The 25125-nt window shown below is 41.6% G+C and overlaps 1 protein-coding gene and 1 long non-coding RNA gene across 3 annotated transcripts in view; one reads left to right on the top strand and one right to left on the bottom strand.

Annotated features, from left to right (window-relative positions):
• KCNH1 (potassium voltage-gated channel subfamily H member 1) overlaps positions 1-10263 on the bottom strand; it is a 440309-nt gene extending 430046 nt beyond the window's left edge. For both annotated transcript variants that reach the window (XM_035280423.3, XM_035280424.3), the window contains exon 1: positions 9963-10263. In XM_035280423.3, coding sequence (XP_035136314.1) covers positions 9963-10041 — 79 coding nt within the window. In that variant the 5' untranslated portion in view covers positions 10042-10263. The remainder of the gene's footprint in view (positions 1-9962) is intronic.
• On the top strand, positions 9246-12624 carry LOC128930214 (uncharacterized). Its single transcript, XR_008477918.2, has 3 exons — positions 9246-9373; positions 10581-10636; positions 11105-12624. It is a non-coding gene; the product is annotated as an uncharacterized LOC128930214 (long non-coding RNA).
• Positions 12625-25125: the final 12501 nt, after the last annotated feature.

Genomic DNA, 25125 nt, shown 5'->3' with positions numbered 1-25125 from the left:
TCTCCAGAACAAAACTCAGACACTAAAGCTGAAACATCTGTAGAGTTGGGCAGATATCTTTGACCAGATGCATGCTGGTGAGTAAATGGAGAAAAGCGGTCTTGAGAAAGAAACAAGGAGCTCAGATACACAAGAGAGCAGCTATGAGGCCATTTGAAGGGAGAACTGGACAGACAGAAAGACAGGCAGATGGGCAGAGATGGACAGATGGAGGCAGAGACAGCAAGCAGAGACAGTGGCAGAGACAGAAAGCAAAAGTAGTCAGAGACAGTGATGAAGACAGATGGCAGATAGTGACAGACAGTGACACAGACTAAAGGTAGACAGTGACAGAGACAGGCAGGAAGACAGACAGATGGAGGAAGGAGAGGAGAGAGTGAGGGAATGAGGGACATAGGGCATGGGGCAGGGGCCACGCCCATAGAGAATAAGAGCATGAGCCAAGAGCAAGAGACCAATAGCAAGACCCAGAGAGTGAGCCAAGGGAGTAAAAGACCAGGAGACGAGAGGACATGAGAGACTGAGGGGAAAGAATGAGACCAAAAGCCAGAGGGAGACACAGAAAGAGAAGAAACCAGGAAACCCAGAGATACGGTGTTACCAGAGACACATGAGAGGTAGGGATTGGGAAGCTGGAGGTGAGGAGGCATTTTAAAAGAAGAGAAGACAGAGGAAAGTGACCACTCAGTGAAGTGAGGCTGGAGCACAGTCCCTGAGTGTTCCAGCCAGGTGGGAAAGCATAAAGGAGAGTTTCATCCGACAGGAAAGTGACTAGAATTTAGGAGCTCTTTTTCCTTTAAAAAGTATCAGCCAACATTTCAAAATGGCAAATGCAGTATACGCATTTATTTCCTCATTCTTGAATGATGAAAAAATATGGAAATGGAACATGACGTAGGTGACCAACTCACTGAACTGAAAAGCAAGGGCAGGTACATACTGCCTTCTTCAGGCAGAACACAGGTGTTTTGTGCAAAGGAGCATGTGAATGCACATCCCCTCACCAATTCACCCCCATGACTAAATGGGCTGCACGAAAGGTTAAGAAAGCGCATTATCCAGAGAGCAAGTAACTGGCTCTCTCAGCTAGGATCTGAGCAGAAAAATATGACATATTCAATGGGTAATTTGAGGAATGTTTAAAAAGGAACTATTTACAAAGGTGTGGGAGAGGTATAGGCAGTAGTGTGTTAGCAAGCTGACTCTGGGAAGAAAGGAGCCCCAATTTACAACACTGGCCAATTTCTAAGGTGTAAATACCTTACACCTTACTATAAGCAGTTTTCAAGCTTCCAAAGTGAAGCCCTGAACCAAGAATAAGGAAGAGATGCACATCATCAGATCTTAAGAGGTAGTACCAGCCAGTTGCAGCCTGCTCCAGGCTGAGAAAAACCCCAAGACATCGTGCAGTACCCCAGGGTTAGTGAAAGTTGGAAGCCTGAAGTCTCTAACCCTATCCAAACCCAAAGAGAGCAAGCTAGAGATGTAACCTTTAATCAAGGGAAAACAGCTAGGCTAAGATGACCTCGCAGGAGAGAACTAGAATAAGTACTATAACCTCTCTCTTCCTTCCCATTTTGAATGGTATACCTCAGAAGCTGAAGCCAACCAGAAGCCAGAAAGCAAGGGAACCTGCAGATATAATCAATACAGATCAGCCTCCCATCCTCCAACAAGACACAGGCTGGTAGAGTGTGGTTCTAGGGAGGCAAACAGAAACTATTCAGTACCTTGGGCCACACAGAGCCTTAAAGCACAGCCTTAATGATGAGGGTGTAGACGTCCAATATATTCAGTCCCAATAATGCAGACAGGAAAAGAAAGCAAATAAAATAAAAACTTAAACATCAATTTAATGGAATATATATAGTCTTATCACTCAGATTAACTCCATCTTCTCCGCATGGCCCTGAAGTTCTAGTCTAAGACATATCTGCCAACTTCACTCTTAATATAAATCAAAGCTAAGCCATAGATAAACGTTAGTAAAACTTGCCAATATAGTATCATCTTTCACATGCTGACTCCGGCACTCTGAGAGTGCCAGTGGAGGGTGTGTACATCAGTGCTGTAAGGGAAGAAAAAGGAGATGGAAGCAATTTCTCTTCCTTACGGAAGTACCTGATGTGATTGCAGAACCTTTAAAAGGCTATGGAAATTGATGGCTTTTAGTCACTCTCTAATAATTACATTAATAAGTATAGAATTGACTCAGTTCATTTCAGAACATCAGTTTTATGCAACATAGGTCTAATCAAAAGAGTTGTCATTTTAATTTACATAATGAACAATCAGTATGAGTAAGCAAACTGAGTATTGACATAACTGTATAATACCTAATCAGGGGAATTTTAAGTAGCTTTGTCATTAACAGGAATGTTTCACCATTAGAGCAGAAGCTATGAGAACCAAGAGAGATACTGAACCAGACTGTAATCTGTTCAGCAAGACCACAGTGGCAGCAGGGCACAGTGGCTCACGCCTGTAATCCCAGCACTTTGGGAGGCTGAGGCAGGTGGATCACTTGAGCCCAGGAGTTCTAGACCCCCCTGGGCAACACGGCAAAAACCCATCTCTACAAAAAATACAAAAATTAGCTGTGTGTGGTGGTACATGCCTGTAGTTCCAGCTACTCAGGAAGCTAAGGTGGGAGGATGGGAGGATGCTTGAGCCTGAGTGGCAGAGGCTGCAGTGAGCCGACATCATACCACTGCACTCTAGCCTAAGTGACAGAGTGAGATCCTATAATATCTCAAAAAAAAAGGCTGCATTTGCATAGAGAACAGCCAGAGCACCAAACAAATTCCAGCATCTAGGATGTGCTAAAAACTCACACCAATGGATGAGCAACCCAAGGCAGCCTGCCAAAGAAGACAGAGCAGTGGGATACCCCAGAGGAATGAGGTTTGTTTAAAGAAACCTCAACCACATCAGAACAAAATGTCACATATTCTGTAATCTTCTTTTAATTCACTTATGGGATCTGGTCATCCCACACCCAAACTCACAAAAAAATAAATCGCTGTAAAATCTAAGAATAATTTTGGGTGAGGTATTTATAAGGGAAAAATATGTAGTAAGTGTTGAATCAGTATAACATCCCTTAAATCTCTGGAGAGGTTTACAAAGCATGTTGGCCTCCATCATGGATTTCTCTGTGAGACCCAGCATCACAAAAGCTGCACTCATGTTGGTACTCCTACTTGTTAGCACAGCATTGGACACATAGGAGGTCAACCGTGCTTATAAAACTGAACCATAAGCTAGCCTTTGCTTTTTGTTTTAATTTTCCATTGAGTTTTGATTCCTCCACTAAATCTGTGACTCTCCTTCAGTCATTTTGTTTTCATTTCACTGAAACAAACATAAATCATTCACTTCCTAGTTCCTTCTCCCTTCCAGCTCTAATTCTTGCATAATCTCTATCCCCAGGGTTTCATGCTTCTCAAATTAAGAAAATGAATCTCCTAAATACACACAAACACACACACACACACACACATACACACACAATCCCACCACCCTTGCATGTACCCTTTGCACATAACTTTAACTGTGCAAGTCTTTCTCATCATTTACAATCATGTGTGAGGGAGCTCCTCGGAGAGAACATTTCAGCCCGCAGTGAACAATGCCTCCCAAAAGGCAAGAGCAAGTTTTGTTTTCATTTCATTTTGGTCATGTGCTCCTATTAACATAACTCTCAATGACCCTGTTTTTTTAGTTACTAGATTGTTTGGGCAATATCACTATTAAAGACAAAAGAAGAAAATACCAAATGCTGGCAAGGATATGTGGTGATGGAAACGCTCATACACTGCTGGTGAGAGTGTACATTGACATAAACTCTTTGGAAAACTGTTTGACAGTATCTACCACAGTTAAACATGTGCATCCTAGGTATATACCCAAGAGAAATGTGTGCCCGCATGCCCTGAAAGACATACCAACAATGGTTGTAGCAGCATTAATAGCACAAAACTGGAAACAATCCTTCAAAGGCAGAATGGATAAAATGTGTGGTACAGTGTCATATAAAGCATATACCAGTGAAAATGAATCAACAGGCCGGGTGCGGTGGCTCACACCTGTAATCCCAGCACTTTGGGAGGATGAGGCAGGCAGATCACAAGGTGTGGAGTTCGAGACCAGCCTGACCAACATGGTGAAATCCTGTCTCTACTAAAAATACAAAAATTAGCCAGATGTGGTGGTGCACACCTGTAATCCCAGCTACTCAGGAGGCTGAGGCAAGAGAATTGCTTGAACCCAGGAGGCGGAGGTTTCAGTGAGCCAAGATCGTGCACTCTAGCCCAGGCAACAGAGTGAGACTCCATCTCAAAAAAACAAAGAAAGAAAGAAAATGAATCAATAGTACATGCAACAACATGGAGGAATTGCCACCTGACGAAAGAATACATGCCGTATGATCCCATATAGATCCCATTTTATCTGTATATAAACCCCCAAAACAGATAAAATTAAACAGTAGTGTTTATTAACTGTAGTGGGTTTTTTTTGGTTTTTTTTTTAGGAATTCAAAACAAACTGGTAAAATTATAAGGAAAAGAAAGAAAGTGAGCGCCATAAAATCAGGAGATGGCGCCCTTTGGGAGGAGAGTGGGGGACTTAGGATCAAGAACAGCGTTGCGGCTTTGCGGGGGCTTCCAGAGTGCTGGCAAGACCCTATTTCTTGACACAGGTAGCAACGACTACATACAGTATCACTTTATACAAATCTGTTAAACTGTATAAAATTGTTTTGTGTGCTTTTCTATTTGTGGTACTGAACAACTAAAAAGGTTAAAACGGGAGAAGAATCAATACAATGTAACTTATCAAAAGTTTTTTAAAGGTTTGCAGCTGGAAAAAGCAGTGGGCTAAGTCGGTTTTGTTCCACTGAGCAGACTGCAAATAAGTGGTAGCTATAAAAAGACAGATTTTGGTAAGACCAAATGACAGCAACAAAGGAAAGAGGAAGAGGAGAGAAGAGAAGAAGAGAAAAACAAGGAGAGGAGGCAAAAAGAAAGAAATGGGTTCAGAACTACAGTTGCCTACAAACAGAATATTCTTCATGAGAAAGTGAGTGTCCCATCACTGACGCTAGTCAAACACAGGCTGAAAAACCATGAGGAGGAATGTTCAGGAGAGGATTCAAACAGTGGAAAATGAATTGTATATCATGGCCCTCCAGAACTAAGATTCTGTGATTCTATTTCTTTCTCAACTGTTATAGGTGTGGCCACTTAGAGAAACAGAAAAACAGAAAAAAAAATTATGGTCCAAATATCCTAAATGTATAAAGCAGATACTCTAGTAGATTTTAAAGGTTTGTTTACAAGCTGTTAACTAATCAAAAATAAAGGGAAGGGAAGATTGAAGAGCTTCAAGTTCATGCTCAAGAAACCACTGCCAAGTGAGGTCCAACCGTAAATGAAGAGCTGGCATCAGAAACAATGAAGTCAAGGAGTCAATTGACCCCCAGTGTTCCTCAAATGCACCTATTCTCTTAAGGTAGAGTATTAAAACAAATGAGTTACATACAAACCATGGAATTTGGAAGCTTTATTTCCTTAACATGAAATCACAAGGCTTCTTCCTCTCAATTCCCATCTAACATCAGCCAATAGATTTAACTTCTTGACAGTTTCAGAGAAAGATAGCTGAGCCTTGGCTGAAGGTTGTCGTAGAACATTTTGCAAGAAAAAACAAGCTCTGTTGAGCTGTTAATAATCCAGATTATCTAAAGGGATCATCCATTCCCTCCTTTAGAGGCACAATGGACTTTAACCAGTTTTCTGTTTTATAAATATTATCATGGCTCAAAACATCCATGAGGAGGCACAACATTATCCATGGCTCTCATCCTGTTTGCCAACTAATTACATCAACAACCTGAACCAACTTAACACTATACGAAAACACAGCTGATTTAGCAATCTGTAAATTATACATGTACATAAATCTGTACTAAAATGTGCTGTGTTTCACTCCTGTTAATGTGCATGAATTCTTATTGGCACCTACAATTGTTTGATATAGGTTCCTGAACACTCAAACATATGTTCTGCCTAGAATGGGACCATGTAGAGTAATATTTTTGTAGTTTCCTGGCACCAAGGTCTGCCAGCCTTTCAAAGACAGATCTCCTATTTGCTTCAGCGAACATTCTGACAACAAGTGCCTGCAGACTTAAGCAACTATCAAAAAATATTCTGAAACCACACTTTCCAGCCATGAATGTAAAGAGAAACAGGCTGATTTTGCCTATGTGGCAACAACGCCAGTAGGTTTTGAAATGATCACTGACATAACTATAAGCAAAATCAAATAAAATACGAAATGTTAATTATTCCTGTTGCCTACTTACAGCAATTTAAAAAACAGCTAGTTATCAAATCTTTCCTTCAAATGGGATTCAAAATGTACCAAAGAAAGTTAAAGTAGATTTTAGTACCAGCAAGACCAGTAAATACCTTAGAAATGCTTTTAAATACAGTGACAGGCCTAAGTAACAGTTGCAGCCAGTCAACACTGTAAAACAGGGGCAAGAACCTGGGACTAAGAGTCACTAGAATGTGATTTACTAATCACAAGGAGGGTTTCTTGTTTACCACTATCTCCTCAGTGTTCCATAAATACATTCAATACATGTTTGTTGAATGAATAAACCAATAACAACTCCCGGCTAGTCCCTGACCTGTCTCTCATTGCCTTTTCCTAACTCTGCCTCTTACTAACTGAAGGTGAATCACTTCAACTGAAGATTCTTAGGTGACTTTTAGTTTAAGGATTTTAGTTCCTTAAACTCTAAAATGGAGACACTGCACCTCTTCTATTAGCTTATGAGGATCAAGGGTGATATTCTATGAAAAGTGACTTGGTATTTTACAATGGGGCACACAGATGTTAAGTGCCCATTATCCCCGCCTATGCCTTCAGCTAAACCACTGACAAAGGTGAAAACACTGCACTTCCTTGAAATATAATTAGCCTTTCCTTTGCCCTATTATTCTGTTTGGATGTGGTAGTGTGGCTGTTAGCCAAGATGGATATTGTTCTTGTTGTTATAACATTTTATTTAATCTCCACTGGAAAATAATGCTTCTTGAAGGAATATAATGGTAACATGAGAAAAGTGTTTTTGCATGGTGTACCATAAAGAATATGACATTGGAGTCAAGTCGTTTGGGGCCTCATCAGTTCTGCCCTTAAGTATTTGAGGAAAGTCTCTTGCATTCATTTGCTTATTTATACAATAATAGGGGAGGAGAGGCAGACTAGATAATGTTTAAGGTCTGTCTCTTCCTACGGTTCTGATATTCCAGACACCAGATATTCAAGTGACCCAGTACAAAGTCAGTACTATTATTCATTACCGTATGAGAAGTTTTCAAAGGGTGATAAAAATAGTTCCACAGACTAAGTCATAAAAGGTGGAGAAATAATGATGCTGAGAGAAGGACATATGATAGATATGATAGATATCCTCTAAGGAGCACCAGCCTCAGGCATTGTTTGCCACTTAGAATAAGCCACTTAATATTCCTACGACTCAGTTTTCTCATCTGTAAAAGAGGAACATCAATACTGCACAGGACCACTGGGAGAAAATACCTAATAAAATGATCATAAAATATTGTTATTCAAAGGTAAAATGCTATTTTAATACTGCAATGTCCAAAAAATGGCTTATGGATTTTAGAACGAGACAATCAATATCTTTAAATAGACTTTTTCCATCACAGTAAAATAATATAATACAAACAGATATTGTGGTATTTCTAGGAGTCCACATTTTTTCTACCATTTGTGTTTGGGAAAAATTAGGAAAGGGATCATGAAAATATTAGGTCCCACATTTCAAGATGAGAACCATTTCTTCTGAAATAATAATTTTAAAAATTCATCCAAATCCCCCAAGATGTTTCATTTTTATTGATGCTATTCATTTGACTGGTTAATTGAAATCAATCTGCTGAAACCAACGTTGAATTAACAATGCCCATCCTAAAAATATTCCCGGTGACTTATTCTATTGACATTCTATGCTTACAGAGGGAAAGTGGCTCTAATAAGATCAACTAAACTAGACGGTATTCTACCTTCATAGCTCCAAGATTCTAAAGGTTCTTTCTCTTACAAACCCAAGGCATTTTGTGACTTTTACATGTAAGTTTCTCTTCCTGCTCCCTCCACTCAAAAACACACACAGTATACATTAGATACAGGGTTTCCCCTCTAACTTACAGGACGCAGCCTCTTCACTGAAAAATAGAATTGTCATTGATATTTATGAGAAAGTTGATGTCACTGACAATGGGATCCCCAAATTTGCAAGATTGTCTCCCTACCACTTAGCAGTCCAATAACAATAGCAATAATAGCACAGTAATTCTTAGTTATCTTATTTAAAAATCCATGAACATCTCCAGCTTTTTTATGGCAAAACTGTTCATTGTGGCTGTTCACATAGTGATTATCATCCCCTTACATCCCCAGGTAATGACTATGACCTTGACCTAAAAGCCACATTAGTTAATTGGAATAAAGAAGACCTTGAAGGGAAAGGTGACTGACTTTCCCTCTTAAGAGGCACACAATAAAGAAACGATCATTTCTAAGGAAGTACTTAAATAATACATGATGATTTGCTATGCTAACTGATGTGTTTTATTATGACATTAAATCACTTTTTAATTAAAGAGTATTTATTAGTGGCATAAGTCACTTTTCATCACCACGCTCCCCCGAATCCCTAACTAAATCCAAACAGAAGCTCATCATTTTACACAGAAGCTCCTTAGGCTCTGAAATCGTGATATTTACACATTATTAAAACCCACTTCCTAAGTTAGCTCCTAATGTCCCCCTGGTAAAAGAATGTCATCTGTTTCTGGAAGGGACGGGATGGGGGGGCCTAGGAGTCTGCAAAGAGCATCTTATGCTTGTCTGCCTTTCACTATAGCCATTTGATGAGCTGGCGCGCTGCGCCTTCCAACTGCCAGAACTCCTATTTGCTCTGCAAGTGCTTTAGATGGGGTCTCTCCGCTGTGAGTCCAAAAGGCGTTTGGAATTCTTTCTTTCCATCCCTGCTCCTATACTCTCTCAAGGCTTCATGCTACCGTTGCTCTTAATGCCACAAGGAAAGAGATGAGTGCCAAGGATCAGTTTATTGGGTAATGCATCTATTTATAGGTTTGGTGAGATTGGGAATTTATAGGTGAGCAACACTTGAGGGTGGCGTTAAACACAGCTGTGAGTTTGGAAGAGAGGAAACAGGTTTGTACCTGTGACCATTTAGTATGCTCCGCACCTGTGCCCTCCACTTCCCACCTGACGCCAGGAAAATCCTCTGCCCCTCACTTCGAAGGTGAGCCTTAACTTCACCTCTAAAGGGGTGGGTGGGTGAAGGGGTAGAATCAGGCCCGGACAGCACGTCCCCCCACCTCAGACTTTTCAGTTGCAGGTATGGAAGGTGGAGGCAGCTGAATCCTCCCATTCTGAGGCGGTGGGGACCTGAAGTTGCTTGTCTCTACTGCTGGCTCTCCCTTGGGAGAGGTGCAAGGGAGCAAGCCCGAGAGCCCCAGAGCCTTCGCGGAGGGGTGGGCAGTGCCGATGGGGCGCGCGCTGCGCTCCGGCTCCGGCCAGCTTTCCGTCACTTTTCCCAGTACTTTGCTCAGCAGCTGTCACGCACCCTTGGAGATGAGACCGAGAGGGCGCGAGAAAGGCCCAAAAGGCGTCCCCAGAAGAGCCCTCCTGTTAGGATGGGGGCCCATCAGACCCCGCCCCGCCCTGCCCATCTTTCCCTGCCTCGAGGAGGCAGCCCTGGGTGCCCGCGCCGCAGCTCCTTAGCAGAGCTGGCGGGTTCTGCTGCATCTGCTGGCTCCGAGCGGCGAGAGCTTCTGCAATAAAGGCACGGATAAAACGCCCGGGTCACCGAAATCGAATGCACCGCTTACCATTGGACCGCCTGACAATATTCTCCAGAAACGTGTTTTGTGGGGCCACCAGTCCCCTCCTGCCCCCGGCCATGGTCATCCTCCCAGCAGCTTGGAGTCCGGGGGGCGTCCTGGCGCGGCTTCTCACGGCAGCAGGAAACTGGACGCGGGGCCCGCACGCAGTCCCAGCTCGAAGCGCCCCATGCGTCCCGGGGGACCCGCAGGCAGGGCTGGCGGCTCCCTCCCGCTGCTACCCTCGCGCCCTCTTCGCGCCTCCCTCCCTGCGGCCAGCCTCGCCTTGCACTCGCGCCGGCCTCGGCTCGCTGCAGCCGCCTCCGGGTGGGCGGAGGGAGCTGCGGCGCCTGGACCTGCGGCGCCCCCTACCGGGCTCGTGCCCCCCGCCGGCCTGCGGGAGACCGAGCTGGGGGCTCCCGCAGCTGCCGGGAAGCGGCGGGCGGCCGCGGGCCAAGGCTGGGACGGCAGCGACACCCTCTGGGTACAGCGGGAACTGTGTTCAGGATGCGCCTTGGGCTGAGTGGAGAGGAGGGCATTGTGAGCAGCTTTCAGGGCGGTTTCACCCCCAACAAGGTCACCGCAAGTCTTGGGGGATCGTGGTGATGTAACTTTGCTCTGTTTCAGGCCGGGGACCCCGGGACCTCTGAGGCTCTGGAAACACCTTCTGGCCTCCCTGTAAGGTTTGTTAGCCTGACTAGTGAAAGTTGCCCCACCTTGATTCTAAGCCAGTGTTTCAGCAGTAATTAATGAAGCCGTATTGCAATAGTGCACATTTACAGAGTGACTGGCAGATTCAGCTTCAGAAGCATTGTCTTGGGTTGTTTGTACCATAGACACAAATGCAGGCTACTGATGCTTGGTATGATCAGCATCAAACTGCCTGATCCAAACGGTGGCCTTGTCTCTAAGGGCGAACTCTCAGAGGAGGGGCAGCGTTACTTAAGCAACTGTGGCTTCGGCTTGAAGGGTAGTCTGTAGTGCAGAGGATACAGTTAGTTTTTACACCCGACCCCTGGTATAAGGAAGAGCCACATACACCCAAGGTTTCTGGACAGGGGCTAAGACAATAGTTGTTTCTTCACTTATTTGGGGGGATTTTGACCCACACATACTCAGTACCTGTTTTTTTTTTTACTATATATCCCCAGTAGGTGTGGTGGGAGACTAAGTCTATGCCCTGCAGAAGAAGAAATGAATGGAGAGCTTACTAGTTTCAGCCTGTCAACAGTCAACACAAAAATGTAAGAGGCGAAAAAAAAGTAACCCTGGAAATTGTCTGGGTTAGCCGTCCTGACATATCCTAATCAAAGACATCTTATTGCAAAGACATCCTGTCTCAGTTAATTAATCTCAAAAACAGAAGAACGAATTCTTGCCCAGAAATCACTCAAGAGTTGCTGTGAAGATCAAGCAAGATTATGTATGGGGACAGCACCTTACATTGTCAAGTGCTGTGCCAAGGTCAGACGTCATTATTGGAGTGACTAATTGGGCTATTACGAATATCACTCTTTGTCTTGTCTTGTGTAGACACAAAGTCAACAGATTCTGTTAGCAGAGAGTTAGATAAGGCTGTCATAGGATTTGAAATGAAAGTAATGGTACACTTCTTCCTTAAGATAGCCTTCTGCCCGTCGCTTGTCACCCAGCCTGGAACCGTGATTTCTTAAACCCTAGCTCCGTCTAGTGGTTCTTTGTTCTATTACAAATGAGACAACAGTGGTTGAAGAGAACTTGACTCTGAAATGTGTTTGCTACTGAGCTGAGTCGGTTTGTTGCCTACCCACTTCATTTTAATAAGTTCATTTAAATAAGGTTTTTAAGGTTGTGTTATTGCACAAACATGCCAAAGGAAGATTTTTCATGAAAATATTAAAAACCCATCAAGAAACCTCATAATCCTGCTTGTGAAAGGAAGATAAAATAATGCAGAGGGGAAAACTATCAGAGAGAATTAATATAGTTTCTCAGGTTTTAATGAGCTTGCATGTGCTACAGCTTAGATAAAAAAGGAAACAGATGATTTTAGTTTGAGATGAGAGATGTTAAAGTCCTGGTGGACTACCAGATAAGAAAAAGAAACAAGGCGATGTCTTCCATTTGAAGTGTACTACCGAAGAAGATCTCAACATGTACTGTGCTTGTGTGTCTGTGCGTGTGTGTGTGCGTGTGTGTGTGTGCGTGTGTCTGTGCGTGTGTGTGTGTCTGTGCGTGTGTGTTGGTACCTTTTTGAATATTAAAATTTTGGGTAGCCCACTTGAAGAAATTAAGATCTAAAACGAAGTAGTGCTACTACAAAGTGTTCTTTTTTTAAAGTTTTCAACCTCTAGATTGTGTGCCTTAACACGATGACATTATTTTATATCTTTTTGCTTAAGTAAGACTGGATGCTTATAAAAGCACTGTTATATTGTGTTATGGCACTTTAAGTACTTGCTTAGAAATGATCATTTCTTTATTGTGTGCTTCTTAAGAATGTTTCTGGTCAGTCACCTTTCCTTTCGAGGTCTTCCTTATTCAAACTAACGTGGGTTTTAGGTTAAGATCACAGTCATTACCTGGGGATGCAAGAGGAAGATAATTACTATGTGAACAGCTGTTTTGCCATAAAAAAAAATGCTGAAGATGTTCATGGATTTTTAAATAAAGTAAATATTGAAGAGTTAAATTGTTAAAAAGTCAGCAATCTTTCATCACAATGTGACAGTGTGTCCTATAGTCTGTGGAGGTACACCCAGTTCTTCCCTCATTCCCTTGGTTCACTCACAACATATCTGACTGTAGGAATAGAATCACATTCTGCCCTGTCCACAGCCACATTCTCAATATTTACAGGTAAAGGTGGCACATGCTCCAGTAAACACTCCCTCTTTCTTGGTGCTAGTTAACAAATAATGGTGGCACATGCTCCAGTAAACACTCCCTCTTTCTTGGTGCTAGTTAACAAATAATGGTGGCACATGCTCCAGTAAACACTCCCTCTTTCTTGGTGCTAGTTAACAAATAATGGTGGCACATGCTCCAGTAAACACTCCCTCTTTCTTGGTGCTAGTTAACAAATAATGGTGGCACATGCTCCAGTAAACACTCCCTCTTTCTTGGTGCTAGTTAACAAATAATGGTGGCACATGCTCCAGTAAACACTCCCTCTTTCTTGGTGCTAGTTAACAGGATACTGTGCTTTTCACCTATTACTTGCCACCTTCTGTTCCCTCCTTGACATTCACTTCCAGCACCTGCTCAACTTAAAGTTCTGTCTGAAATCTGCCTCTGTAATATAAGAATCTCAGTTAGAATACGCTTTAATCTTACAAATTTGTTAAGTCTTGGTAACAGATTTGTGAAGAATTCACAATAGGCCAATGTACCTTGGCAAACTAGTTGAGAACGCCTATGTTTTTGCATCATAACAGACAAAGCCACTCCTTCATTTAAAGGGAAACTTTAATAACTGTGACAAGAGTTTCAATTCAACTGCCTCTATCCTTCCTAAAGAAAATGTAGCCCATTTTCTGCAGGGGTACAGAGTTCAGATACAGAGTCTGAAATAACTTCTAAAATTTGACTCTACCGTTTCTAGGCATCCGTCCTCCTCAGTGGCTTTCCTCCTGTATCACTCAGCATTTTGTTTACCCCTCAGCTGTAAGATGTGTTTATGTCTGTATCACATAGTAGATGGTGAGCTCCTCAAAACAAAGACAAACTACAACAATCTTTGTTCTCATAAATGCTATTAAGCTACACTGTAATTAGCGAGTTCACAAAAGTAATAGATTGTGATGGAGTCATAATGCTGTAGAGAGAATATGGAGACGGAGGTCTGCAGACGGGCTGGGAAAACAGTCCAGGAGATGACAGGAAAGTCTCTCCCCCCAGCAACGACAACAAGTCTATCAAATGAAGAGGGTGACTATGCCACACATCAGAAGGGGCAAATGGCATCATGTAAAGACAGGAACTTCATTTTTCCTTCCATTAAGACCACAAGGTGTGGGTGACAGATTTTAGAAAGCCAGGAATGTCTCTGACATAGGAAATTGCCTATGAGTCCTAGAAGGCCTGGGAGCTGGAAGGGACAGGCCAGGGAGGCATCATCATTAGCAACTTAAGAGGAGGAGAAACTGAACATAGAGGCAACTTTACTACTCAGCCACCATGAACAAAATATCTAAAAGTGAAGGAATTTGCAGCATGACACATTTCAGCTTCTACAGTCCAATGACTGACTTATTATATGTAATTTCTGTTAACAAAACTTCTATTCTAATAAACTTACAGGATGAATATGGGGAAGACTATATCCATTGACGAAAATGATTCCCTACTATAGATGTCTTTCCCCTGGGTTGGGAGAAGAGACAGAATCTGCCTTAATGGAAATCCTAGCTGAATCTAATTAACTGGGGGAAAAAAATGCACTTATGCAGGTCTACACTCACCCATGGCTAACCCAATAGACAGTGTGAAGCATTTGTAGAATTGAGTTATAGCCTTCTAAGTGCCCTAAGCTATTCTTTCTCATTTCCTCTAAACAAAAAAGAAAAGGATCTTTTATCACACTCTTCCCTCAGTGGGAAATAATTAAAAGTGATTTACAAGAGTCTCATTTTATTATAACAAACATTTGCATGGTGTCGAGCATATAGCAGACACTGGGATAGGTTCTAAGGATTAAAAGATGATTGGCACCTGCCCTCGAGAAACTCAAGAAACACTTAATGAATGTGTATGTTCTTCATGATTTCTTTCAGCTGCTTTCCTGTCTCCAATGTGCCCTCTAAAATCATTCTTTCTTTGTAAATAAACTATAATTTAACTTGACTTATTCGCTTAAGACTTTATTTTTATTTTTCTTTTTTTTTTTTTGAGACATGGTCTTGCTGTTGCCCAGGCTGGAGTGCAGTGGCACAATCATGGCTCACTGCAGCCTCAACTTCCCAGTCTCGAGTGATCCTCCCACCTCAGCCTTCTGCATAGCTACAGGGACAGGCCACCACACCTGGTTAATTTTTCTTTTTTTTGGTAGAGACAGGGTCACCCTATATGTTTCTCAGGCTCATCTTGAACTCCCGGGCCTGGGCCCAAGTAATCCTCCCACCTCAGCCTCCCAATGTTCTGGGGCTTCCTTTCCTTTCCTCCTCTTAACTAAGATTTGGTTTTCCCCTAAAGTCTCAGAGTCCTGTAGATCCCACTTTTTTGGAATATGTTTATTCTGTCACAGTTCATGTACCTAGAAGCCAGAAGTTGAGGTGAGAATTTGTCTAGTTCCTCATTGCCATATCTAAACCACTCCTCCTCCATTCATGTAAAATTTCTTCTTCTTTAAAGTTCAATACCAATAACAACATCACTATACTTCTCTTCAATTCTTACAACACACTTGGTGAAAATTGTATTCAGTTATGAAAAGACTGAGTTGCCTGCAGGACATTTCAGAGAAATATCAAGTAGGTAGTTGGATATTCACATGTAGAACCTAAGAGAAACATCTGGGTGGTGCTGAAATTGGAAATCACCAGTTTATAGCTTTCAAAGGAGACTGAGAAGGAGCAGTTTAGAAGTGGAGGGAACTGACAGAAGTGGTTTTATAGAAGCTCAGATGGGAAAAGTCTTTAAATGAAAAGAAAAATGAACAGTGTCGTATGTTGTACACTGTACAGATAAACACTGGAAAATGTCCATTAGATCTAATGATTAGTTGGCCATTTGATACTTTAGTGGAAACATTTTCAATGAAATAGTTGGTAGGGAGTCAAAGTACAAGGGATTTAAAGATTAAATACAAACATACAATTAAGCTGGGCATGGTGGCTCACGCCTGTAACCCCATCACTTTGGGAGGCCGAGGTGGGCAGATCACCTGAGGTCAGGAGTTTGAGACCAGCCTCGCCAACCTGGCAAAACCCCATCTCTACTAAAACTACAAAAATTAGCTGGGTATGGTGGCAGGCACCTGTAATCTTAGCTACTAGGGAGGTTAAGGTGAGATAATCACTTGAACCCAGGAGGCAGAGGCTGCAGTGAGCCAAGATCATGCCATTGCAGTCCAGCCTGGGCAACAAGAGTGAAACTCGGTGTCAAAAAAAAGGAAAAAGAAAGAAAGAAAGAGAGAGAGAGGGAAAGAAAAGAAAGAAGGAAGGAAGGAAAGAAAAGAAAAGGAAAGAAAAAGAAAGAAAAGAGAGAAAGAAAGAAAGAAAGAAAGAAAGAAAGAAAGAAAGAAAGAAAGAAAGAAAGAAAGAAAGAAAAGAAAAGAAAGAAAGAGAAACATACAAGCAAGATGGCAGGCAGGTGGGGCTATGGTGCTGTGGGTACCACCTTCCTCTCCTAAGCATACAGAAATGCCAGGTAAGGGTGGGCACGGTGGCTCACGCCTGTAATCCCAGCACTTTGGGAGGCTGAGGTGAGCAGATCACCTGAGGTCATGAGTGCGAGACCAGCCTGGCCAACATAGTGAAACCCTGTCTCTACTAAAAATACAAAAATTACCCTGGTGTGGTGGCACATGCCTGTAATACCAGCTACTCGGGAGGCTGAGGATTTTATTGAAAGCTTTATCCACGTCTGTTGGGATGATCGCATGGTTTTTGTTTTTAATTTAATTTAGGTGGTAAATCACATTTATTGATTTGTGTATGTTGAATCAACCTTGCATCCCAGAAATAAAGCTTACTTGATCATGGCAAATTAACACTTTGATATGCTATTGAATTGGGTTTGCTAGTACTTAATTGAGGATTTTTGCATCTATGTTCATCAGGGATGTTAGCCTGTAGTTTCTTTTTCTGTTGTGTCTTTGCCAGGTTTTGGTATCAGGGTTATGCTGACTTCATAGAATGAGTCAGAGAGGAGTCCCTTCTCCTTGATTTTTTTGGAATAGTTTCAGTAGAATGAGAACCAGCTCTTCTTTCTATATCTAGTCGAGTTTGGCCGTGAATGAATGTGGTCCAGGACTTTTATTGGTTGGTTTTTTATGGATTCAATTTCAGAACTCAATATTGGTCTGTCCAGTGTTTCAGTTTCTTCCTGTTTCAATCATGGGAGATTATGTGCTTCCAGGAATTTATTTATTTCTCTAGATTTTCTAGTTTGTGCATGTAGGGGTGTTCATAATAATTTCAAAGCATCTTTTCCATTTCTGTGCAGTTGGTTGTAATGTCACCTTTGTCATTTATGATTGTGCTTATTTGGCCATCTCTTTTTTGTAAGGATTTTTGGGTCTCAGTTTCATTCAGTTCTACTCTGATCTTAGTTATTTCTTTTATTCCGCTAACTTTCAGGTAAGTTTGTTCTTGTTTTTCTAGTTCCTCGGCATGATGCTATTAATAGATTATTAATTTGAGATCTTCCTGACTTTTCCAACTGGGGGTTTAGCACTAAACTTTCCTCCTAACACTACTTTTGCTTCATCTGAAAGATATGGCTATGTTGTGTCTCTATTTTCACTGCTTTTAAATAATTTTTTAAATTTCTGCCTTAATTTCATTGTGTACCCAAAAGTCATTCAGGAGCAAGTTGTTTAATTTCCATGTGATAGTGTGGTTTTTGTTTTGTTTTGTTTTGCTTGAGACTGAGTCTTGCTGTGTCGCCCAGGCTGGAGTGCAGTGGTGCAACCTCAGCTCACTGCAACCTCCACCTCCTGGATTCAAGTGATTCTCCTGTCTCCGCCTCCTGAGTAGCTGGGATTACAGGCACACACTACCATGCCTGGCTAGTTTTTGTATTTTTTAGTAGAGACAGGGTTTCACCATGTTGACCAGGCCAGTCTCAAACTCCCGACCTCAAGTGATCCACCTGCCTCGGTCTCCCAAAGTGCTGGGATTACAGGCATGAGCCACAAAGCCCAGTCAATAGTGTGATTTTGAGAGAGCTTTTCAGTATTGATTTCTATTTTTATTCCACTGTGGTTGAAGAGTTTGGTTGGTATGATTTTGATTTTTTTAATTGAGACTTGCTTTATGGCTAAGGCTGCGGTTGATCTTGGAGTATGTTCCATGTGCAGATAAGAATGTATATAGCCTGTGGCTGATGGATGGAGTATTCTGCAGATGTCTATTAGGTCCAATTGATCCAGTATTAAATTTAAGTCCAGAATTTCTTTGTTAATTTTCTGCCTCAATGATCTGTCTAATACTGTCAGTGGGGTGGTGAATTTCCCTAATACTGTGTGGCTAAGTCTTTTTGTAGGTCTAGAAGTACTTGCTTTATGAATTTGAGTGCTCCAACTTAGAATAGTTAAGTCTTATTTAATTGAACACTTTATTATATATTGCCTTTATTTGTCCATTTTAAACCTTTTGGTTAGTTTAAGGTCTGTTCTATCTGATATAAGAATAGTAATCCTACTCCTTTTTGTTTTTCATTTGTGTGATAGATCTTTCTCTGCCCTTTACTTTGAGCTGATGGGTGTCATTAAGTGTGAGATGAGTCTCTTGCAGACAGTAGATGAATGGGTCTTATTTTTTCATCCAATTTGCCACTCTGTACCTTTTTTTTTTTTTTTTTGAGACGGAGTTTCGCTCTTGTTACCCAGGCTGGAGTGCAATGGCACGATCTTGGCTCACCACAACCTCTGCCTCCTGGGTTCAGGCAATTCTCCGGCCTCAGCCTCCTGAGTAGCTGGGATTACAGGCACGCGCCACCGTGCCCAGCTAATTTTTGTATTTTTAGTAGAGACGGGGTTTCACCATGTTGACCAGGATGGTCTCGATCTCTTGACCTCGTGATCCACCTGCCTCGGCCTCCCAAAGTGCTGGGATTACAAGCATGAGCCACCACGCCCAGCCCACTCTGTGCCTTTTAAGTGGGGCATTTAGATCATTTTCATTCAAGGTTAATATTGATATGTGAGGTTTTGATCCTAATGTGAAGTTGTTAGCTGGTTGCTTTGTAGTCTCTATTGTGTGATTGCTTTATATGGTCTGTGAGCCATATACTTAAATATGGTTTTATGGTAGGAGGTATCATTCTTTCATTTCCATTTTTAGAACTGCCTTAAGGATCTCTTGCAAGGCTGGTCGAGTGGTAACGAATTCCCTTTGTGCTTGCTTACCTGGAAAAGATTTTATTTCTCATTCACTAATAAAGCTTAGTTTGGCTGCATATTAAATTCTCAGTTGAAGTTTCTTTTCTTTTAGAATGCTGAAAATAGCCCCCAGTCTCTCCTGGCTTTTACAGTTCCTGCTGAGAAGTCTGCTGTTAACCTAATGAGGTTCCATTTGTACCTAATATGACCTTTTTCTCTAGCTGCCCTTAAGATTTGTTTTCCTTAACATTGACCTTGCACAGTTTGTGACTATATGTGTTGGTAACATTCGTTTTGTATAATGTCTCATAGGGGTTGTCTAAATGTCTTACATCCAGGTGTCTACCTTTCTAGCAAGATTAAGGAAATTTTCCTGGATTATTTTCGTGAGAATGGTCATAAAGAAAATATAATCAAACCAAAATATGCCATGTAAAGAAAAAAATAGATGTAAAAAAATGAATATGATAATAGTAAATACATTTAAAGCAACCAAAATGCATTCAAATATATCTGTAATCACAGTTAATGTGAAGGGATTAAATTTGCTTTTTCAAAGAAATTTTTGGATAAGGGAAAAAAAACACCACCTTTTGGTGATTTAAAAGCAGCTCATGTGCAACACAGTGACATAAAAATGTTTAAAATATAAAGAAATAGGCCAGATGTAGTGGCCCATACCTGTAATCCAGAGTGAGTGTTGGGAGGCCAGAGCAGGAGGAACACTTGAACCCAGGACTTTGAGACCAGCCTAGGCAACCTAGTGAGACCCATCTCTACAAAAAAAAATTTCTTAATTAGCCAGGTGTGGTGGCTCCTGCTTTTCAGCTTAGCTACTTGGGAAACAGGAGGATCACTTGAGCCCAGGAATTTGAGACTCCAGTGCTATGATCATGCATGCCACTGCACTCTAGCCTGGGCAATAGAAGGAGACCCTAGCTGTAAAAAAACAATAAAAATAGGCTGAATGTGGTGGCAAATACCTGTAAAGGCAGCATTTTGGGAGGCTGAGGTGGAAGGAATGCTTGGGTCCAGGAGTTTGAAACCAGCCTAGGCTCCCAAAACAATACCTCGGATCCACAAAACAAATAAATAAATAAAAATTTTAAAATTAGCTGGCATGGTGGCATGCCCCCGTAGTTCCAGGTACTCAGGAGGCTGAGGCAAGAGGATCACTTGCGCCCAAGAGGTTGAGGCTTCAGTGAGCTATGATTGAGCTACTGCATTCCAACCTGGGTGACAGAGAGAGACCCTGTTTCTAAAAATTAATTAAATAATTTTTAAAAATAGAAAAAAAGAAGAGGCCAGGCACAGTGGCTCACGCCTATAATCCCAGCACTTTGGGAGACCAATGCAGGCAAATCACCTGAGGTCAGGAGTTCGAGACCAGCCTAACCAACATGGTGAAATCCTATCTCTATTAAGAATATAAAAATTAGCCAGCCTTGGTGGCAGGCGCCTGTAATTCTATCTAGGCTCCTAGAGCCTATCCTAGAGGCTGAGGCTGGAAAATCACTTGAACCCAGAAGGCAGAGGTTGCCGTGAGCCAAGATGGCGCCATTGCACTCCAGCCTGGGTGACAAGAGCAAGACTCCATCTCCAGAAAAAAAGAAAGAAAGAAAAAGAAAAATATATAGCAGGACTTTAGATGCAGGCAACATTTCAAATTAGAAAACTTTAAAACTCTCCTACTATAAATGTCAAAAAATTCTGGAGATATATGTGTGTGTGCCTGCGTGTGTGTACACAACCTTTCAAATAAATTGCTGAACTCCAGCGAAATCAAGTAAATTCCTTAGGAACAAAAACAAAGACGGAACTGAAACCCAGAGCAATGACCACAAGCACAGTGATCTGACACTGTGACTGATCAAGCAATTTGCGGAGGGGACAGTGAAAACCGCAAATAAGGCCAGGTCAAGAAAAGTTTTATCATCATGCTGAATTCAGGCTTTAATCTATGAACAATCTAGTGTAATAAAAGTTTAGGCAAGGCCGGGTGCGGTGGCTCACGCCTGTAATCCCAACACTTTGGGAGGCCGAGGCAGGTGGATCACGAGGTCAAGAGATCCAGACCATCCTGGTCAACATGGTGAAACCCCGTCTCTACTAAAAATGCAAAAAATTAGCTGGGCACGGTGGCGCATGCCTGTAATCCCAGCTACTCAGGAGGCTGAGGCAGAAGAATTGCCTGAACCCAGGAGGCGGAGGTTGCAGTGAGCCGAGATCTCGCCATTCCACTCCAGCCTGGGTAACAAGAGCGAAACTCCGTCTCAAAAAAAAAAAAAAAAAAAGTTTAGGCAAGTGATTTGTATTGTATAAAAATATCTCTGATGGCATTGGAATAAATGGGCACATAGAGAGACAGAGAGGGAAAGTCGAATAAGGGCTCTACTATGACAACGGTAAAGGAAATAGAGAAGAATGCATGGATGTATGAGCTGTGTGTGAAGCAGGATCATCAAAACTTGGGGAATCTGTGGCTATAAGAATTTGAGATAGAAAGTCAAAAGTGGTAGCCAGTATTCTGCCTGGACAAGTAAATATACAATGGAGCTATTCCTTCAAAGGGGAGCACAAAAAATTTCAAAAGAGCTTTTGAGGAGGCTGAAAAACAACAACAAAACAGCTCTGTCCTTAAATACCAAATTCTGGTTGAGTGAGACTTTGGTAGTTGACTGGCAAAAATACATCTGTTTTTCATATCTTAAAACTTAGGTATGTTTCACTCACCTTTAATCATTTCATTCTGGAGCTAAAGAAAATCCTTTAGAGAAGGTATAATTATTACGTAAAATATAAACCATAAGAATTATTTTACAGCATGGGGCTTTGGAGATAAGTGCCGTTATGTTAAGGTAAGGGGTACCTTGATTGTTTTCAGCCTTTCAGAAGATCCTTCAACATTTTCTTTTCTGGTTGATTTCCTCGGCTCATTCATGAGATTGGAACCTTTAAAATGTTACTGCAGCCCAATTTTAACATGACTGTTGTTTAAAAAAAAAAAAAAAAAACCTTATTTTATCCTTTAACAAAACATTGGAGTATCTAACTAGTACTTTGATAACCCCGCAATATTAGTTACCTATTGCTGAAAAAAAATTTACTGCATAATTTAACAGCTTAAAACAACAAATATTTATGATCTCACCATTTACTTGGGTTAGGAATCCAAGTGTAACTTAGGTGGGTACCTTTGGTACAAGGTGTCTCATAAGGCTGCAGTCAGGCTGCTAACTGAGATTGCACTCTCATCTGAAGGCTCAACTGGGCAGAGGATCTTCTAACCTTCCTCATATGGATTTTGACAAATTTTAATTCCTCAAAGGCTGTTAGACAAAAGCCTCCTTCAGTTCCTTGCCATCTAGACCTCTCCCTAGGGCAGCTCACAACATAGCATCTGGCTTCCCACAGAGTGAGCAAGTGACAGAGCACAGAGTGACTGACCCATACAAAAGCCACAGCCACACAACCTTTTTTTTTTTCTGAGAAGGAGTCTCACTCTGTCGCCCAGGCTGGAGTACAGTGGCACAATCTCAGCTCACTGCAATCTCTGCCTCCCAGGTTCAAGTGATTCTCCTACCTCAGCCTCCTGAGTAGCTGGGCTTACAAGGCATGCACAACCACACCTGGCTAATTTTTGTATTTTTAGTAGAGACAGGGTTTCACCATGTTGGCCAGGCTGGTCTTGAACTCCTGACCTCAAGCAGTCCGCCCACCTCAGCCTCCCAAAGTCCTGACATTACAGACATGAGCCACCACACCCAGCCTAATACAGTCTTTTTGTGACCTAATCTCAGAAGTAACCTTCCGTCTCCATCACTTCTATTATATTCTGTTCATTAAAAATCAAGCTTACACGCAAGGGGAAGGGATGAAACAGGCATGAATACCAGAGGCAGGGACCACTTTCTTAGAGGCTGCTTATCATGTCTACTTTTGACCTTACACATCTACCAACCATTGTCTACCACATTCTTCTATCTTTGGGATATGGGGGTTACTTACTTCATTAACACCACTACCACACCATCACAATCTTACTTCCCAAGTTATTCAGCTTAGATGGCATGATCTGTCATTTTAGTAACTTTCTCACCTGTATCTTGCCTGGTCTTTCTATCTTTCAATAATACCTAACTCGTGATAAACATACTCTCTGCTCCCTCTTGGCATGCATCCGGGCAGCTCAGCCACGCTGGATGAAGTTGCCAAACAGGCCCGGTTGGCATCGCTGTCCCTTAATGAGTTTCTATTCCACCAGAGCCTTCAGCGCTGTCTGGCAGTCATGTTATACTGCTCTAGATAAACTTGCTTTCTGCTCTTCGCACTTTCAAACCTTCCTCCCTCCTTTATACTCTCCCAATTTCAATTTTGCCCTCACTTCCCAAAACTTAAAGCCAATGGTGTGAGTTCCCTTGTGCTTCCACCCAAACACCTGTTTATAATTGCCAGCTACGATCCTCTCATCTTTTCCACCTTTCGAAATAATAGTGTGCCCTGAATGCCATCCTGTCACTTTCTCTCTACTGAATCCTTCATATTAGCATTAAAAAGTAAAATCCCCTGACACTACTTCTGACTACCAGCTGCTCTCCTATATTTCTCCCTCTCTTCTCTGTCAATCTTTAAAGAATTGCCTGGACTCACTATTTCCATTCCCTTACATCCTATTCTTTCTTCAGCTCAATACCTCTGCTTTCCCTTCTATCACTCCAGTGAAATGGTTTTCACTAAGGTCATTAATTACCTCCATATCACTAAAGCCAGGGGACATTTTTCAGCCTTCATATTGCCAGACCTTTTGATGACATTCACAGCATACTTTTCCCTTGGCTTCTGTGATCCCATATTTTTTATTTTTTTCTTCCGTGTATTTGTGGTGGCATTATTGATATTTATGGTTTTCCTACATCTTCTTAGTGCATTTCTATATTGTGTTCATTTCCTTCATTATGAATCCCACCCCAAGTCAAAGACCAGGAGCTGCATTGCCAGCCCCTCTCACAATCAAGTTTAGCCACGTGACCTAGGGTCCTCCACTCAGTTGCCTTCACATGAGACTTGAACTTAGAAAAAAGTGACATGAAGAAGGAAACAGGTCAAATCCATTTGGCTTGCATAGGTTATTGTGAGGGTTAAGTTTTATAATATATATACAGTAATTAGAACAGTGCCTGGGACAATGCAAGCATTGTATCTGTATTCGCTGTTATTGTTCATATAGGAACAGTGATAGTACCGACGGCTTTTGGTGATAGCAAGAAACACCCTCAGTAATCACAAATTCCAGGGTTAAGTTTCATACCCTGAGGTATAAGTTTCAAATATTCAAAACAGTATTTAAAGGAGCCCTATCACCCCCGTATATAAGCCAAAGATTGTCATCAAACACAAGACACTCAAAGCCATCTAAGGACCTGCTACTGTGGCTGTATGCCAGGTAAGATCATGAATAGATCAACAAATAAGGAAATAGATCAAGGTGTGTTAAACATAATTCATAGGAGGTTGGAATAGTCGGTGAGATTTCAATAGTGGTGTCAAATGCTTAATCCACGTTTCTAGGTGTGGCCAGCTGCAGAAGGACCTGGTCAACCTTCATAAAGGGAATTTATTTTTTTCAGAAATTAAAAGAGAATCAAAGGGAAAAAAATGCCTTGGACTAGAAGGCAAAAGTTGATTCAATTAATCTGAAATAGGGACTACCTTCCTTTAATTCCCATCATGTTTGGGATTAGCTGTGATTGTAAATTGTATAAAACAAGAAAAGTCTTTTTTTTAAATGGATTACTGAATCCATTAAAATCCATTTGTAAGACTGAATAGCTGAATAATATGGGATCATGTGTAATTTTATATAATCAACACATCTGAATAATGAGGATAATATATTATCTACTTCACTTGGTTGTGACAAGGAGTGATTAAATAAATTAATAAAGCAATAAGAGCCATGTCTGGCACACCATTGTTTGCTTGATTGTTTATTTTGTTCATACACTTCAAGCTGTGCCATTCCCTTTGACTCTTCCAAAAATAGTAAATGCAGCTAAACCACCTGCAATTCAGGGGCTCTTTGAGGGGAAGTTCGCTCACTACATGAAAGGAGAAGGAAGAGAACCCATTAATTGTAAGAGTTCATCT

The sequence above is a fragment of the Callithrix jacchus genome, chromosome 19 (genome assembly GCF_049354715.1).
Source record: "Callithrix jacchus isolate 240 chromosome 19, calJac240_pri, whole genome shotgun sequence".
Lineage (NCBI taxonomy): Eukaryota > Metazoa > Chordata > Mammalia > Primates > Cebidae > Callithrix > Callithrix jacchus.
This window is presented reverse-complemented; position numbering and strand designations above follow the sequence as displayed.